The following is a 17,402-nucleotide window of genomic DNA, read 5'->3' as shown; positions in this document are numbered from 1 at the left end:
GAGGGCAGTGTAGTTAATGCAGCTGAGCCAGCCCCCCCTTCACTTCCCCCCTACACTATTGCAGGACAGAGATTTTTTTTTTCTGTTCCCCAGCCTGAGTTGATCGCCTGCCTTCTGTGGCTATCGCTCATCTGATCATGTTGACCTGTTGGGCTCAGCGGCAGTTTTCTGTGCATGCAAAGTAGTAGCTCTCCTCCTGGTTGATGCAACAGAATTGTAAGAACAGCTGACATCGATGCACACTTACAAAAGAGTCAGGGAGGCCGCCATCAGGCATTGCCCTACGACCCAGGCCTTACGGCACTCAAAAAGCAGTTGACAAGTGCAATTCTCATGCTCCACACCTTCCTACAGTACACGCTGTTCCTTTCAATTCCGTTTTCCACCGCTTCCTTTCTCTTTCTCTTTCTGTGCCCGCCGCAGTCCTTCAGAGTATCTACACCCCGCCTCCACGCGCTGACAAGAGTGAAGAGGCAGCATGAGCTCGACCTTCACTGCATTGGATGAGCTGGAGCGCGAAATCAACACGTATTTAGATGACACACAGGCCACCGGCGGTGGAAACATAGGGCCAGTACTTTTTCATTCTGCCCGAGTCCAAATGGAGATTCAGGATTTGAGCCAGCGCGTTCAGCAAAAGAGTGTTGCCCTAGAAGATAGGGCACGAAGCTCGTGACAGGACGCAATACGTTCTTTCCATTGACTCATGGTGTGCCTGCGACAAACACGACAAAAAGACTTGTGCTCGCACAGCTAGCAACCCAGATAAAGAAAAAAAAATTGACAACTCTGTGTCTCGGTGGCACAGCTTTTCTGGTGATCACTTTACTCTTTGAGATGAGTGCAGTGGCTGAACGAGCGAGGTATATGATGTTACTGCGGTGTCTATGACCTAGGCAACTCTGCTAATCACTTGACTGGTCGCTTTCTCATTCTGACTGCCTTCTATGCTTCACTATTACTCACCTTTATTTGCATTCTCTATCAGTTTGCGCGCCACGTGGCATCGCGGTGTGCTTCTCTCTCAGAATTGAAGCCTTTGCCTTATTGTCAATTTTTTTTTCCTTGAGCTTTTTGATGCAGGAGGTCAAGTGCGCAATGTCTCATCAAAAGCGGCCTCAGCTCACGTTAGCTATGCCAGAAACCCTTCAAGTTCTCGACATGGGACTTGACTTTAGGTCGTACTTGACGCGTGTCGACGAAAGTGGTGTGCCTATCCTAGGAAACGTCATTTCCTATGGTGCGGCTAAGGTGGCCGACATTTTTGAGCCTACTGTCGGGCTGCTTGTGACAGTTCTTCACCTTTTTTCGCAAAGCGGTTCGGGCAGTTCAGCCACTATGTGGCTCAAGACATATGATACAGTCCAAAAAGTATATTTGGAGCAGCAGGAGAATCACATTAATACCGATGGGGCAAAGTATGCCCAGGCTGCGCGCGACTTCATTGCATCGCAGCTGAATTTAGTCGCTTCCCCCGACAACCGTATTATTACTGAGCGTCTTCTTGCATTCTTGGACTACCAGAGCGGAATTCGCGGTCCGCAGGCGCCTTCTCAACGAAAGATTCCTCGCGATCCGAAGGGAGCATTTTGCAACCTGCACTTAGCCGACCACAAATGTTACCAAGAATTCTCATGCAATCAGCTCCACTTACACGAGGCAGGGCCTGTACGCCACCGCATCAACTTTCTTCAGAAGCTCGCCGAGATTATGATGGCGGAGGAGAGGCCTCGCGCAGAAGTAGTCAAGCGCGTGAAGGACTCGATTTTTTTCGCCCGGTACGGTAACAAGGTAACAGTTCGGTGCCACAACAATTGGATTCCGTTTTTCAAGACGCTTTACACTGACGGACGCCTCGAGCAGGCCTTTCGTACCAACGCGTGTTCTTGCCAAAATTTGAACTGTCTGGATGAGCATTGCAAGGGGATTCATCCGCAAGATCGCCGAGTACCGCCTGCGACAAAACCCATTGACCTGCACAACGCACAGCAGGTTGCACTGGAGCTGGATGAGGAAGCCGAGCACGTCGTTAGCGCGGTGGAAAAAGCCAAGAGCGCCCCTGAGGCCCCTCCAGCAATGTCCTTGGCATCACCGCTCTCCGTATTATCCCCGACAGCTGAGCTATGGAGAAATACTGTTCGAGACTACGTGCGCCAGTCTGGAATTCCTCAGGTTGAGGCTGACGAGTCTCTCTTGCGCACGCTTCAAGATACGAAGGTCACAGGAACACCGCTCTCAACCTCGGAGCGGATGACCCCGCTGCTGGCTGAGTTGGATAATTACGCGTTCAATAGCAGCCAGTCATCCTTCACTAGCGAGTCGCGCACATAGCGCTTGTGCCCTTTTTCGTTGTAACTCTATCTTTTCTTTCGTGCTTTCATACTATCGTCTTCTTTCACAACGCTGCGAAAATGGGGTATGTGGTAGGCACACACGAGCACTGAAGAGGCCGCAAAACAGTCTTTTTTTTCTACGGAAGCCGAGAAGGAGAATATCTTTTTCTTTTTTTCACTCAGATCAAATTGTAGAGTTCTTCGACACCTCTCGGGGAAAAGACTTGATTGATACCTCTTCGTGTTGTGCTTTATTTCCTCTTTGCCTTCCCGTTGCTTTTCGTTATCGTGCTTTTCAGAAAGCTGTGCTGACCTTTTCCCACTTTTTGTTCTCACGACCTCTCGAGTGTTGTATGGTGCGCAGTAGACACCCACGCCAGTGTCTACCTCGATATCTCTGATGTCCTATACTTATCTGCGTTGCTGGGCACTCTTATTTATTTGGTGAGCACTTCTAGAAAGCGTGTCACACTGCTGCGTCACTACTGTCTACCGACCCACGACCAAGCTTGGCGACTTCCCTCTTGCTGTCATGATTTGCTCGCAATCGTCTTCTCGCCACCTTTCCAAGACATTCTTTTTCTCCGTCACCATGATGTTGTTTTTACGAGTGCGGAGCCGCCTGACGTTTTTTTCTGTTTCTCCACTATGCTAGCTGACTCCACCACCTTTGGACCACTTTTCGTCGCCTCACTACCAACGATCCCCTTTTCCTTGCTGCAGAATAGCTCGAGTTCTTTCTGTTCTCATTTGTGGTGCGCATTGTTCAGAGGCGAGCTCGAAAAAAACGGAAAAGTGTGGTTCTTCTCCTCATCGCGTGGCGGCTGTGCCACAAGATGAAAGATGCTGAATTGCTGTTGCAGTAACGAAGACTGCGTGTTCTCTGGGTGAGGGCCAACGAAACTCAGGGTCTATTTCCGCGCTGTATTATTTTCTTCCAATTACTTCGTTCCACTCATTGTATTTGGCCGCATACAAGAAGCAAAAATCCTCGATGGGTTGACCTCCGCGGGTACGGCGCGTACCGACGTGTCTCAGCCCGCTACAAAAACTAGGCTAGCTGTCTTACCACTCTTATGTGTGATCTAGTGGGACATTAGCGTTCTAGCCTCAGCTTGGCCTCTGCTCCGTATGGTTGCGAGCAGCCTTTTTTTCCAGTGTCCTAGTGTAGCAGGTGCTTTCCCTTCTCATTCTCCTTTCTCTTTTTCTCTGCTCATCGCGCTGCTTTCATTAGGAGGGGAGGGGGGTATACCTACACGTGTGAAGCAATTTATTATTGCGATTAGGCGTTGCAAATTGGTTGTCTGAATCAGTGAATTCACATTTTACTTTCACTGCGGCGCTCACCATGGCAACTATTCGGTGGACTCTATTTGCCGTCATTCTTTTCTGCAGTGTTCTCACTCCAGTGCATGGCCGTATTCTTGGTGTGCAGAGTCGGCACACTGCATACTTTGATGCAGCGAAAAACACAGGGGCTTTCCGTTGTCTAGATGGCTCCGCCACCATCCCCTTTAGCGCTGTAAACAATGACATATGCGACTGCACTGATGGCAGTGATGAGCCAGGCACATCAGCATGCACTGCACTTCGCGGCAGCGCCCTCACGTTGTTTCCACAGGATTGGAAGTTCCAGTGCACAAGTGAAGAGCCTGTTTCACAAGCGTTTCCTCACAATCACGTAAACGACGGAATCTGTGACTGCTGTGATGGTTCCGACGAGGTCGGATCGCCCACTTTATGCCCGAATCGATGCGCAGAGATGGCTAGAGAGCTTGTCCGGGAGCGAAAGGCCGAGCAGGAGCGGAGCAGAAAGGCTGCAGAGAGCAAGGCAGTGATGCACTCCGCCGCAGTGCGGCGCCGGGAAGAAGCGGCGAAATCCCTGATTGAGCTGGAGACGGAGTACGCCCAGATAGTAGCGGATCTCCCGATACTTGAGGCGAGGAAGGCGGCTGCCGAGAAAGAACAGGAGGCACAATGGGCTGAGCTGGAAATGAAGCAGAATGAATTAGAGACTGGCCATTACGAGAGCGAATTCAGTGATGACGCGACATCTTGCATCCGATGGCGCCAAACAGGCGGCTGCATCGCCACTGGTCCGCGCGAAAGTCACATGGACAAGTCGTGCTCCAACGTCATCAAGCGAGATAGCTCAGGGTATTGTGAGTGCAAGACGAATGATGAGAAGGACGAGCGTGAAGAGGATGAAGAAGGTGTCGAGCGTGAGGCTGAGGGTGAAGGAATGAAGATGCACAGGGGTACCGTCACATACCGCTTTTCATGTGGTCACCCTAACTTCACATGTATGTATGTATGCGACCACAGCGGTGAGGTGGGTGTTGGCAAGGAGACCCCAAAGCTGCAAAACTTCACCATCTTGGACGAGGTGCGCGCGGCTAGAGAGTCTCTCGAGAGGAAGAAGAATCGACTGGAGGAAGTGAAGAGGGCGATGGAGGCGGTAAAGAAGCTGCTATCTTCTTCAACGATCACCACGGAGAATCTGCTTCGCACACTCGAGGAGGAGGAGTTCACGCTTGATTTCGAAGAGTACACATATGCGGTTATCATGTTTGACAAAGTGTACCAGCGCGATATCGGGAAGACGACGGGTGGAAGTCTTCTGGGCTCGTGGAAGTCGTTTGCAGAAAACACGTACTCTGTCTGGGCTAAAGACGCATACGATTTGTCCCAGATGATCTACGATAACGGGTGGAGGTGCTGGAACGGCGTAGTGCGGAACGTCGAGGTGCATCTTGTATGTGGCCCGGAGAACAAGCTGATAGCGGTGGAGGAGCCTTCCATGTGCAACTACCGCATGGTGTTTGAGACGCCGGCGATGTGTGACGATTGAGTCACGACTGTCGCTCTCCCCCTTCTCTGTTTTTTTTTTTCCTTTTGCAGTAGCTCTTTTCCCTCTTGGCACATCTACATAGTGGCGCATCGGCGCCGTCTCCATCTTCTTTCAACGGACTGCTGCTGCTCGATTCCCGACTAAAGCAGAGGCGCGCACGTACGCTCTGGAGGTATGCGTCTCTTTTCGCCCGCCTCGTCAGCTGTTCTTGTCTTCGTTTTTTTCCTTGTGAGGTGGGTGGGTGGGTGGGTGGGCTATTTTGTGTGTGTGTGTGTGTGTGTGTGTTCTTACGGACTTCGCCGCGCACCTCCTTAACCGAGAAGTACCAAGTCGATCACCACAGCGCCAACGCAACACACAAAAAAGGAAAAAGCACTGAAAAGCACGCAAAAGCATGCTATACCGGCCGTTCTCCCCTATGCGCTGTTGTTTAGGGGAGGGAGCTTGCCGGTGCCTTGAGTCCAGTTTAGTGGTGGCTGTCATGAGGAGAGAGTGCAGGGGGGTGGGGGGGGGCAGCTGTGGATCAGTCGCCTTCAAATGGGCGTGCGCAGCTTCTCGCGCATCTTTACTCATGCGTTCTCTCCTTTCTTCCTTATGATAGTGCTGACAGACGCGCCCACGGCAGCCGTGGCCTACTAGCTGTCTCTCATTCGTTTCCTGCAACGAGCAAGGGCAGCGAGAGCCTTACCGCGCAGAGATGCACATGGAAAGGGGAGGGAGGAGGCAGACACACGTCCCCAGGGAACACCCCCAACGCACGGGGTTGTATTTAACAGCGGGAAAGGGAGGGACAGCCAAGGCAGGGGACGATGGTCTTGCTTCACTCCCTCGTGAACGTGGCCATCTTGGGCTTGCTCCTCGTCTTTGCGTTTCAGTACCAGACAATCCGTAATAAGGAAACCGCGGATGCGCGCTACACGCTCGCCTCCTATCTCTTCCGGAGCAACGATCACACACATTCGTACCTTCATCGCCGCATCGAGACCATAGATGAATTCGTTGGAACACTGGAGAGCATCGTGCGGGGCTACTACGCCGTGCCCACGCGTAGTCGAGGGTTGTTCATGCACTACACGAACTCGAGTTCACGCGGCTCCGACACGATCGCTCCGCCGACACTGTTTCTGCAATATCATCTGGGCTACCACGGTGCACCGTCCTACGCACAACTGGGAACGAAGACCTACGCGCTCACGCTGCACAGCCCGACGGGCCCGTTTGTGAACGCCACGGCGCTCCTGAACAACTCAAGCGAATCCTGCACGCCGCGGTCAGACCCTGTTGCCGGTGGTGCGTTCATACCATGTCGTGTTTCGGCAATCGGCGACCTGCTCGATCGCGTGGTGCTGCTGCGGCTGGTCTTTTCCCTCTTCGCCCGCTCGCGGCGGTGGACTGGCGACAGGCCAGCCACAACCCCCTCCACCTGGGACGTTGCGGTGGACTACGGCTTTGAGGGGCACAAGGCCGCTGTGACGATGACCGTACGTTTGTCGTCCGTCTCGCGGCGTCAGCCAGAGCAGGGACCACTGCTGCTGTGCTGGGCCGTAGGGCTTCTTGCACTCGTAGACATGTGCGCGCGGCTGCGTGTGCAGGTGAAAGAGATGACGGTGGTGAACGCCAGGCACCACCATTACGGCACTCTTCCCGGCGAGGAGGAGGGACTGGGGAAGGCGCAGATGCTGTCACCGACGCTCGGCACTGTACAGAGAGGGGAGAGTGGCTGGCGCTGGATGGGGTACCTTTCTAACGTAGCCGTCCTCTCCTTCGCCACGGTAGCCCTGGTGGCGCAGCACAAGCGCCGCACCAATGACTCGCTTGAGGAAGCAGTCACCCTGCTGCTTGCCTTTGCCGCCATGCTGAGCAGCTTCCGCGTGGTCGTGCTGCTAAAGCTGTTTCCTGCGTGGTACGTCCTCATCGACGGGCTCGCCACATCACTGCAGCAGCTTTCTGTGTTCGTGGTTGGGGTACTGCCAGTGCTCATTGGCTACGCCGTGTGCGGCACCGCGGTGTTTGGTGGGATGAGCGGCATCTACTTCCAGAGCATCCCAAACGCCGTTGTGACGCTTTTCTGCTCCATGTTTGGTGACAATCTGCTCAGCACCTTTCTTCGCATGGATCAATCTCCGCACTGGCTGCAGATGCTCTTCGTTCGATTGTTTATCCTCACCTTCCTGGCTCTGTTTGTGTGCAACATCCTCAGCATCGCCCACAGCATCGTCCAGGACTCCTACAGTCAGGCACTCAAGTCTTATGCGAGCACCATGACAGCGGCTGCAGAGGCGGCCGCCGTCGCTCAGCAGCAGCGACCCAGCGGCAGCAACGGCTGGATCGGCGCCTACGGGGAGATGAGTGGCGACGAGGGCGGCGCCGACCATGATCGGCGCAACCGACTAGATGAGCGGACCTCCGATAGTGCCGTCTCTACCGCTGCCACCTTGGCGTCCCACTCACGTCACGAACGCTCACCAGGTAACAGCAGCAGCGCGCGACGGCAGGCAGTGCCACCATTCAGCCCGCGTGAGGTGCTGCGCGCAGCCGATGTGAAGCGGATGCTCAATCGACTGGAGCGCGTCTCTCTCTCTGAGCTGCAGCGCTGACTTGACAACACAGGGAAAGATCGAGCCAAAGGGAGGAGGGTGTGGTGACTGTGAGGAACCGGTGGGTGAGAGCGATTGTGTCGCGGGGAGGTGTGTGGGGTAGGACATGATACAAACTCGCATTTTTTCCCTTTGTGCATCGATTTCCTCATGTCTGTGCGGGGCTTCCGTCTCGCCCTCCCTTGTCCTCCTCGCCTGCGTGACTTTGTGACGTGGAGGACGGTACGTGAGAGAGAGAGGTGTGTGTGTGTGCTTGCTGTGGGCTTGGCCTCCCTCTCTCTCCCTCTCTCTCACCGACGCTCCCGCTCGCGTTCACTGCTTCCCTCAGTTGTTCGCTGGCGCCGTTTTAGGCTCCTTCCTCTTTGGGTTTCACGTTGGCAGATGACGGCCGCGTGCCTGCTGCTGCTGGTGCTCTCTCTGTCTGTTTTGTGCTTCCGTGCTCGCGCGCACTTTCTCTCCTGTTGGACCGCATTCTTATGACTTCCGGGGGGGGGGGGTGCGCGAGCGCCTTGAAAGCGCAATCTGAGTGAGCCATCGACGACTTTTTCACCCGCTCTGTAAGAGAAGGGTGGTGGTGGTAGTGGCAAGCGGCGCTTGTGTGCACTTTCCCGCATCCACCCACCTACCCACCCTTTTCACGGGCGTGAGCGGTGCCATTGTATTGTCTCTGCGTATTGGCTACCCTCGAACAGGCCAATGGAGCGGGCAGCACAACCGTAAAGCGCGAATACACAGGTGCGCGGCTAGACGTGACTGTTGTCATGACGAGGACATTTTTTCTCCGCCTCGTCCGCTCATCAGCTCTCTTGCGTTCACCGTCTTGTGCCGCTTTCGCAGAGGTGGCAGGGAAGGGGATCGGCGCGTTCTTTGCGTTTTCTTTTTCTTGCAGCGGCATGTTGCCATCGGACTTGATCATAGAGGCCAGCACGCACTTCTCGTTACGCGCTTAAGGCTTCCTCGCTCTCTCATCTCTCCTGCTACTCGTACCCTTGCACGTGCACACACCGTCCTTCGGTCGGCTCCCACAGTAGAGGCTGTGTCCGCGCTTCTTACACCAAGAAAAAAAACGAAGGAGCCTGCGTTCCTTACGAACACCATGTGCAGCAGGAACGGAACAAACGGCAGAGCAGCAGAACCCATAGCCAAGGAGGCATAAAAGAAACACAAAGAGGCCCCCAACCCTCCACGTCACCAGCTTGCAGAGAAAGAAGCGTCGTGTGGGCTGCTCTGAGAGGCCCTCTTTACCCCCCCCTTTACATCACTGTGTCGACCGCTGCTGCTGCACACACACGCGTATGTATAATATATATATATATGTATATATACACGCATAGATGCAGGCATACACTAAAGCTACGGACACCCGAATGCCACGTTGGAAAAAAGAAAAATAAATGGAAGGGCGAATAACGCAACGCCATCAGCTCCCTTCAGGCGGATCTGCGCATGCATACTCATCTACCCACCCAACCATCCCTGACGACACTGGCGCCTGCCCACTCCAGCACAAAGGAGGCGCTGAACAGGTTTGAACGGTAGCTGGTGTGTGTGTGTGTGTGCGTGTGTGTGTGTGTGGGTGTGTCTGTGTGTGCACCCCCCCCATTTCCTTCACGCTTCCCTTCCTCACTGCATCCTCACTGCATTCTCTCTGCACATCTCCCCATCTCTATCTACTATTACCACGCCGTCGGCTACCGTTCTCCTCCTCGCAGTTTTTCTGTTACTGCTACCGTGCGCCTACACAACCACAGAAGGGAGGAGAATAACGCCGCCAACAACGGTGACGCCGAACAACAAGAAGACACTAAACACCAAGAAGAAAGAAACAGGAGCGCACACGCGCAAACGCACAGAGAGAGAGAGATAGGAAAGAGGAGACCTCTGTGTCCCCCCCCCTCCTCCTCCCCCTCCCCCTCTGCCTCCTCCGCGCGACCTCCTCCCCTCTTTCTTCTTCATCCTCTGCCCGGCGTTTATTCTTTGTTGTTGTTTTCTCTTTCGCTTGCTTACGTTGTTTGGTCCACGCCCAAGCTGCCAAACCCGCAACTGAGCTCCCCTCCTTCTCCTCTTTCCTTCCCTCCCCCCTCCTGTGTGCTGTGTTGGTCTTCACCTACTCGAATACGCGCGCGTACAAACGCACCAACCAGTGCGCGTATCCTTTCTTCGTATGCACGTGTGCCTGTGTGTGCATGTGTGTGTGCACGTGCTCTTGCGTGTGAGCGGGATCTTCTCTTCCGTTTGTCAACCGCATCTCGGCTAGACCTCCTTTGTTCTGTTGGGTGTGGACGTGCGTGAGTGCGCCTCTCTTCCTCCCTCCGCCCGCCTGTGCGTTTCCTTTGTGATTTGTAGCTGTATTCCGTGTAGCCGCGAAAACATTCATTTTTTTGTTATTTGCGTGTACGATTTGCACTCCTGTACATACCTTTGAGTCTCCGAGCCGTGTGTCTCCGCGCGTGCGTGCGTCATACCGTCTCCCCCTCCCAACACCAGCCACTACCATAAGGCGCTTGTGTTCTCTTCGTCTTGAGTCAGCGGTGATTTTGAAGTTGTTCTTGTTGGTCATTCGCGCCACACCTCCAACATACTTCTCTCTCCCCCTCCCTTCCCCTTCCCCTTCTTCCTCCCCCACAAACACACGCACCAAATCCACGGAGATCTCCTAGCTTGTTGGCGTAATCTGACTCTTCTTGCGTTGGCTGTTGTTCTCATTCTCGCTTGGGATCTGCGCCCCCCTCCCCCTCTCCCCCTTCCTCTCTCGCTGTGCGCTTGTGCGTGTGTCTTTCCGCCTCTGTTACGACGCCAGCGCTGTTCAAACAGGCGTGACGGAGTGACGCGGTGAGGTCGACTTTCCCCTCTTCTTTTTGGTGTTTGTGTGTTTCCGTTTTTCCTTCTCCACCCTGCATCAGCTTCATCGATTCTTGTGTGCTTGATTCGAGTGTGACTGTGTGTGTGTCTGGTGGCGTATCTGTGTGTCTCTGTCTCTCTGTGAGTGTGTGTGCGTGCGTGTGCTCACGTGATTCGCCACTTCGCTTTTTTTTGTTGCTCTCTTCTTCCTTCTCCTGCAACTCTGCCCCGTGCCTGACTTGATCTGTCCCAAGCTTCTCCTTGTCGTTGTTGTATCTGTCTCGCACGGCCCCTTCTCGCCTCGTAGTCGCGCACACTGACACAGGCACAGCCCCATTAAGAGAACAACACCAAACAGACAACATTAGAAGGAAAACACAGTCTAATCTGGCACGTGCGCCTTAAATCCCTGTCTCTCTTCCCCAGGCCACCTTCTCGTTCTTTCTGTTTTCGCTTTCTCTCTCCCTGTCGGCGCTTGTGTGTGTGTGTGCGCGCGGATCTCTCTGTATCTATGTGCATGCATGCATGAATGTGAGTGTGTGTGTGTGTGTGCATGCATGCGTCGGTATGTGTAGGGCGGCCTATGATTCTCGTTTTCCGCGTCTCGGTGTGCTGTTGATGAATCTGTCTTGGCGTTTCGTTTCCTTCTTGTCGCCTGCCTCATTATCATCGGTGCCTCCCTCCCTTCGCCCCTCTTTCTGACTGACGCGCCATTCATGAGGGATCCTTGCCGGCTGTGGGGTCTTCTATTCACCTACCTCTCTCTGACGTTCTTGTGAGTGTACGTGTGCGCGGAGGCGCCTGTGCGTCTCTCCATCTGCGTACTCCCTGCTTGACCTCTTCCCTCCGTGCTCTCTCACCCCTCCATCAACTTATATTTCTTTTTTAAATTGCTCCCTATATATATTTATATATATATATATCTTGCGCGCGTGCATCTGTTGCTATTGTTCATGCTTTCGCCTCGCTCTTTGTTCCCTCCCGTCCTATCTTCTGTGGTTTTTGTTATCATTCTTGGCTCTTGTCCCCCCACTCCCCGCAGTCCCTCCCTTGCTCTACCCCTCCTGCGCCGCAGTCGGCACGCTGTCAGACCTCCCACCCCCTTCCGCCTCCTCCTGCAGGCCGCTGAGTGCAAAACAGTTTCTTCCTCTTCCGTTTTCTTTACAATTTTTTTTGTTCTGTTCAACGACCAAAAAGAAGAAAACGCCGCTTCCCTCCCCCTCTCTGACTCCCCGGACTCCCGCTGTGCGTCATCTCCGTCTCTGTCTCTGCGTGTGTGCGCTGGGGTGTATTTCTTCCAGTGCAGACACGCTCTCTTTCTCTCTCCTTCCTGTGTCGCCTTGCCGCCTTTTTTTTCTCGTTTTTTTTTTCATCTCTTTCTGGGACCACGCTGACTGAGTGACTGTGTGCGTGTGTGTGTGTGTGTGTGCCCGTGTGCGTGTGTGCCCGTGTGCCGATTCTCTGCTTGGCGGGCTGTCTGCCGTTGGCTCGATATCAATCCGCACGTCCGCCACACGTGGAACCACGGTTTGCTTCTCTCCTTTGCTTTGTGCGTTGAGTGCTGTTTTTTTTTCGACCACGGGTCACATCATCACCGTCCTTCAGCGTATTAGCGGTGTCTCGCGCACACGCTTTGCTTGCTGTTGTTGTGAGCGACATCGCCCTATAGGCTGGCACACGTATACGCGACACGTCATCGTTGGTACAGTACGCGGGCTGTGACGCACCGAGGCACAGGCGACAAGGCACGTTAATGGGGCCCGACTGCGCCCCCGGAGGTAACGGCGGTGGTGCCCACCGTTACCCTCCTCATCGTGATGTGCGCGGCGGCACTTCCTCGTCACCGCGCTGCCTCTCCCCACACCGCACGCCACTGCAGAAACAGCAGTGTTTTCAGTCGTCTCCGGAGAATCAACAACAGCAGCAGCATCCTCGTGCGTTGTCCTCCTCCAATCCTGGCTCGTCACCCATGTACACTGTCTGCCCTGCCACGCCCGACGGAAGCGTGAACCCATACTACCGAGCATCACCCCCTTATCGCAGCCACGCATCGACGCACAGTCGACTTGGCGACTCGGCATCGCCGAACAGCGCCATGACGGAGGCCGGGATGTATGAGAGCAACTCTGATCTCTCCGCTGTCTGTCCCACGTGGTTCAACCGATGCGCGGCGTCATCGCCTTCCCTGTCGTCGGTGATGGCCTCGCGCGACTTGCCTCCGTTGCAGGCCCACTCGCCAGACCCGCAGAGCCGCCCCCAGCAGCAGTTCAACTCCAGCGCAACGGCCGTTTCATCCTCGCCGCCGCGCGGGGTTGCTTCCAGCGAGTCCCCTCACGTGAAAACCGCGCCGACATTGTTCGACGGTGCCTCCGGCGGCGGCTTGACGAGCCCGAGCTCTAACCGCGGAGGCATGATGACCAGCGTTCCGCAGCAGCAGGGCCGCGGCAACGTGGGGCACGTGATGCTGCCGGAAGAGGTGTCTCACTCGAACAAGCTCGCCCAGTCTGGGATGCTGACCTCTTTGTTGCCATCGCACTCTCGAGGCACCGGCACCGCCCGAGTGAGGGGCGCCTCACCATATCAGCGCGCCTTGGATGGGCTGACCTCTCAGGAGCAGGAAAAGCAGCAGCAATCGACACTGCAGCGCTATGTGTCTGGGAACGGCACAGCTCCTGTCGGCGCCAACTCTTCCGCAGCGGCAGGAGGTGCTAGCCGGGGTAGTGTCCTTACGGGCGATGCTGAAGCGGACACGATTGTCCCACGGCAGCCCGGTGATAACAACTCACCGGCGCTCAACAGTTCGCTTGAGGAGCGGCTACCCACAACTGCTGCTTCGGTGTCCCACCGGCACTCCTCGCCGTCTTCCATAAGCTGGCCCCACGATGCATTCGCGTCGTCACCCTTCAGCCGAGGCGCAACCCCATCTTCCCACCTCCGTCAGAAAGTCGCTATATCGCTGGCGCGCGAGTCGACGCCGGTGATACCGCTGAAGACGTCTCTAACCACCACTACGCCTCTCCGAGCCGATGATGGTGTACCGGGTGGCGCAGCAACTGACTGCGTCAGTGAAGCTCCCGGCTCGCAGACGTCGTCGCCGCGGCAGCGCGCGTTCGTCCAACACCAATCGCCCGAGAAAGTTTTCATCGACTCGCAGTCGGCCGGGACTCCGCATCAGCAGCCGCGGCCACGGCACCCACCGGCACCCACGTCCTCATCGCCGCAGGTGCTAAAGTCACCTGCGATGTTTGGCGTCATCGACCTCTCCTACAGCCGCACCGATGCGAGCGGCTCGAAGGCGACACCGTCCATGTCGGCCGGCGCTACCACTGTCGGCGCGAGTGCCGTGGCAAAGACGCGCACACCGGTGAGGACGTCTTCGAGGGCACCGGCAACGATCAGTGTACGCGTTCCCGTCTCCTCACTTCCCAGCAACAACCACATGCCTGTCACGTCCGTCAACCACGCCGATCCAACGGCAGCCGCGGCGTCATTATCCTCGACAGCGGCGACGGCCACCGCCGTCGCACAGCTAAATGGCAGCAGTCCCTGCAGCGAACTCACGGCACACTCGGGCACAACCATTTTGCGCATGGCCCACAGTGCGGGCCAGACCGACAGCAGCTACTCGACCTTGCACACCACGCTAAGTAATAGCCGTGATGCCACGACTACCACCGCGACCACGACTCCAGGCTACTCGCCACGTGCGGATTCCCAGACACCGGTGCATACGACCACGATCGCTTCCCAGCGCGGGACTTTTTTCACACCGCTTTCACCCCTGTTAGCGGAGAGTGATGACGACGCTGTCGAGGCGGAGCAGCAGCAGCAGCAGCAGCGGAGCTCAGTGCAGCCTCAGCAGCCCATGAAGTCTGTGGCGCCGACGACCCTGATGGCTGCACGGGTGCGAAAGACAGCTGCGTCGTCTTCCACTGTCTCCATCGACGCGGCGCGCAAGCCGGAGCGACCGTCGCAGGCGCTGACGCTGACGGCCGACACAGTGCTGCCAGTCGCGGTGCAGGAAGACGAGGCCCGCTGCAGCTCCAGCGCCGCCACCACTGCTACGCGAAGCAGCTCTAACAGCCGCGCACAGCTGTCGTCCTCAGCGTCGCTTTCCAGGTCGATCAACGCCACGACCACGACGGCACCCAAGGGTGGTGCCGCCGGTGTTGCAGCTAGCGGCGCTGGCCGCCTGGAGAGGGTGCGCACCTTAATACGCGCCGGAAGTGTCGGTGCACGCAACATGGCTTCCCGTGAGAGAGGACAGCGCGAGAAGCTCGCCGCCACCTTTGCCGGCGGCATCTCCTTCTCCAGAAAAGTCGTCGCCACCGCGTCGAGTGCCTCTGTCTCCTCCATGGACATGAGCGTCACAGCCGGCGCGCGTGGCGCTCACATGCGTTGGCAAACGAGTATTAGCACTGCATCGACGAGCTCAGCTACCAGCGATGTGCTGAGGGCGCCACCGGCGTTAGCGAGTTACTCCTTTGTTTCCAGCCGCGCTCAAATGCAGCGCTACATTGACCAGTGGCGCGACCGCTTCGAGGAGGACAAGAACGCGTACAAGGAAGGCGGCTATCTCACCGTGACGCCGGGCCGCATCGTTCACTCGCGGTACGTGCTGATTCAAAAGCTGGGCTGGGGCGAGTTCAGCACGGTATGGCTGGGCTACGACACAAAACACTCCACCCTGGGTCGCGGCCTGTCGCAGGCCTTCGTCGCCGTCAAAGTCGCCAAGTGTCGCTCCAGCGTTCAGGAGGCAACGCGCTACGAGGTGAGTCTGCTGCGCTATCTAGAGTCGCGTCTCCCACGGTATGCCGCCATCACGAACATCATTGACTGCTTCGACGTGCGGGGAGAGTTCGGCATGCACACTTGCATGGTCCTTCCCCTCTGTGGGCCCAACCTTCTTTCCATCATCGAACGCATGAAGGTGAACCGCGGTCGACGCAACGCCGAGGACCTGCGCATGATTAAGGAGATTGTCCTCTCGGTGCTCATCTCGCTACACGAACTGAGCGAGCTGAATGTCGTGCACACCGACATCAAGCCGGAGAACGTGCTGTGCTCGGCGGTGGACTCGAAGCTGGTGAGCTCGATGGAGAAGTTCTGTAGTTACAACCAGGAGCGGAGCCACATGATCAGCCTCGAGGACTTCAAGAAGTCCATGGCGCAGCAGTCGACGGACCACCTGGTGTATCTTGCCGACTTCGGCTTGTCGGCGCTGCTGGAGCCGCCGGGGTCTGCGCAGCTCTGGACGTCTGCGTGCAGCAACATTGACACCTCCCTGCTGGCACCGCTCATGCGTTGCAAGAAGAACTTCCCGGTCACGCGGTCTGGCGTCGTGGATAACCATCGCGGTACGCTCATCCAGACTCGCGAGTACCGCGCACCGGAGGTGCTGCTGGGGCTTGACTTCACCTGCGCGACGGACGTGTGGAGCGTGGGGTGCATGACATTTGAGCTCATCACCGGGAGCTTCCTGATGGATCCGAAGAGGAAGACGCGCGAACCGCGTGATATGGATATTGAGCATCTTGCCATGATGATGCAGATCCTCGGCCCACTGCCGTCCGAGATCACAAGCATTCGCGTGCAGAACAACGACTACTACGACGCAATCATTCAAGGGACTCCGGTGCCAAAGAGCGGGTTTCGCCCACCGCCGGAGTACCTGCACCGCTTCGTGGACCGAAACGGCGAGTTCATCTACGCCTCGCGCTACCACTCCTACCCGCACCGAAACTTGGAGATGGAGCTGGAGTCGTACCTCGGCTTCCGCGAGGCGCAACTGGCGGCCAACTTCATCTTTTCATGCCTGCACTCGTACGACCCCAAGAAGCGACCCTCAGCGAAGAAGCTGCTCAGCCATCAGTGGCTCCGCGGCGTTGGTGTCGCGCCCAAGGAGAAGACGTCGTCGTGCTAGAGGAGAGCTTACTTGTGACACATTGCTATACGTTGAGCTGTACTTGTTTTAGCGTGATGCTGTATCTAGGTGCGTTGGTGATGCATGGCTGTCTGATGTGGTTGCGGCGGATGGCCATATGCGTAGCTTCGCTTGCCGCCCAGGAGGAGTGGCTGCGCTATGGTCCATTCTACCCTCCCCTCCCCCCTCTGTGCTGGTGTGTGTCTGTGTGTGTGGGGTGGAGGGGGCCCCAGAGTGGGCCTCCTCTTCGCCCTTCTTCCGTTTCTTTTTCTCTTCTTTCATGTTTCCCCATCCCTCCTCCCTCCCCCCTTCCCGGTATGTGGACGCGGATCACATAGCCCCCGTTTCGTCCCCCATCTCCGTCGTTGCTTCAGCCTTTTGAGTGCCTTTGCTCTCGTTCCTCTACCCCCACCCCTTAAACCCTGCTCCGCCCTCTCCATTTCCTTCCCCCTCTTCTCTCGTCTTCGCTTTTCTTCCGCGGAAGGCGAGTGAATCGGTTTAGGATCGACAGGATGATGATCTGGACGATTGGTGGCTGCTGCTGCTGCCGCTGCGTCTGACGGTGTGTGCCATGCAGCCGCTCTTTCGTTTTTTTTTCTTTCCATGTGTGCGTTGCTGCCTCTTGTAGTTCTGCTGTTCTTGTCGATGCAGTGGCTCGTGGTTCTCAATGACCCCCCAACCCCTTCCCCTCCATGCTCTCTACTAGCACTGCCCTCTGTCTTCAAATGGGGTCTCTCTCTCTGTATGTGTGCGTCTGTGTTATCTGCTGTTGCCCTTTGCTCTCTCTCTTGTCGGTGCGGTTGTTAGTGGTAGGGTCACTACCATCGTTGACGTTGTCATCCGTTGGCGGCTACCGC

The 17,402-nt window shown here is 56.2% G+C and overlaps 5 protein-coding genes across 5 annotated transcripts; all 5 read left to right on the top strand.

The window, feature by feature from the left end:
• Positions 1–478: 478 nt before the first annotated feature.
• Positions 479–676, top strand: LMXM_26_1015 (hypothetical protein; the record flags this gene model as incomplete). Its single annotated transcript, XM_003876353.1, has 1 exon — positions 479–676. One exon carries the CDS (start codon positions 479–481, stop codon positions 674–676), a length of 198 nt encoding a protein of 65 aa, XP_003876402.1.
• Positions 677–1,098: 422 nt separating this feature from the next.
• LMXM_26_1010 (conserved hypothetical protein) lies at positions 1,099–2,331 on the top strand (the record flags this gene model as incomplete). Its single annotated transcript, XM_003876352.1, has 1 exon — positions 1,099–2,331. One exon carries the CDS (start codon positions 1,099–1,101, stop codon positions 2,329–2,331), a length of 1,233 nt encoding a protein of 410 aa, XP_003876401.1.
• Positions 2,332–4,170: 1,839 nt separating this feature from the next.
• On the top strand, positions 4,171–5,184 carry LMXM_26_1000 (conserved hypothetical protein; the record flags this gene model as incomplete). Its single annotated transcript, XM_003876351.1, has 1 exon — positions 4,171–5,184. One exon carries the CDS (start codon positions 4,171–4,173, stop codon positions 5,182–5,184), a length of 1,014 nt encoding a protein of 337 aa, XP_003876400.1.
• An 809-nt stretch (positions 5,185–5,993) lies between these two features.
• On the top strand, positions 5,994–7,781 carry LMXM_26_0990 (conserved hypothetical protein; the record flags this gene model as incomplete). Its single annotated transcript, XM_003876350.1, has 1 exon — positions 5,994–7,781. One exon carries the CDS (start codon positions 5,994–5,996, stop codon positions 7,779–7,781), a length of 1,788 nt encoding a protein of 595 aa, XP_003876399.1.
• A 4,810-nt stretch (positions 7,782–12,591) lies between these two features.
• On the top strand, positions 12,592–16,545 carry LMXM_26_0980 (putative protein kinase; the record flags this gene model as incomplete). Its single annotated transcript, XM_003876349.1, has 1 exon — positions 12,592–16,545. One exon carries the CDS (start codon positions 12,592–12,594, stop codon positions 16,543–16,545), a length of 3,954 nt encoding a protein of 1,317 aa, XP_003876398.1.
• Positions 16,546–17,402: the final 857 nt, after the last annotated feature.

The sequence above is a fragment of the Leishmania mexicana genome, chromosome 26 (assembly GCF_000234665.1).
Source record: "Leishmania mexicana MHOM/GT/2001/U1103 complete genome, chromosome 26".
NCBI classification, from domain to species: Eukaryota; Euglenozoa; class Kinetoplastea; order Trypanosomatida; family Trypanosomatidae; genus Leishmania; species Leishmania mexicana.
The sequence above is the reverse complement of the archived record's forward strand: the minus strand, read 5'-3'. Positions and strand labels throughout refer to the sequence as shown.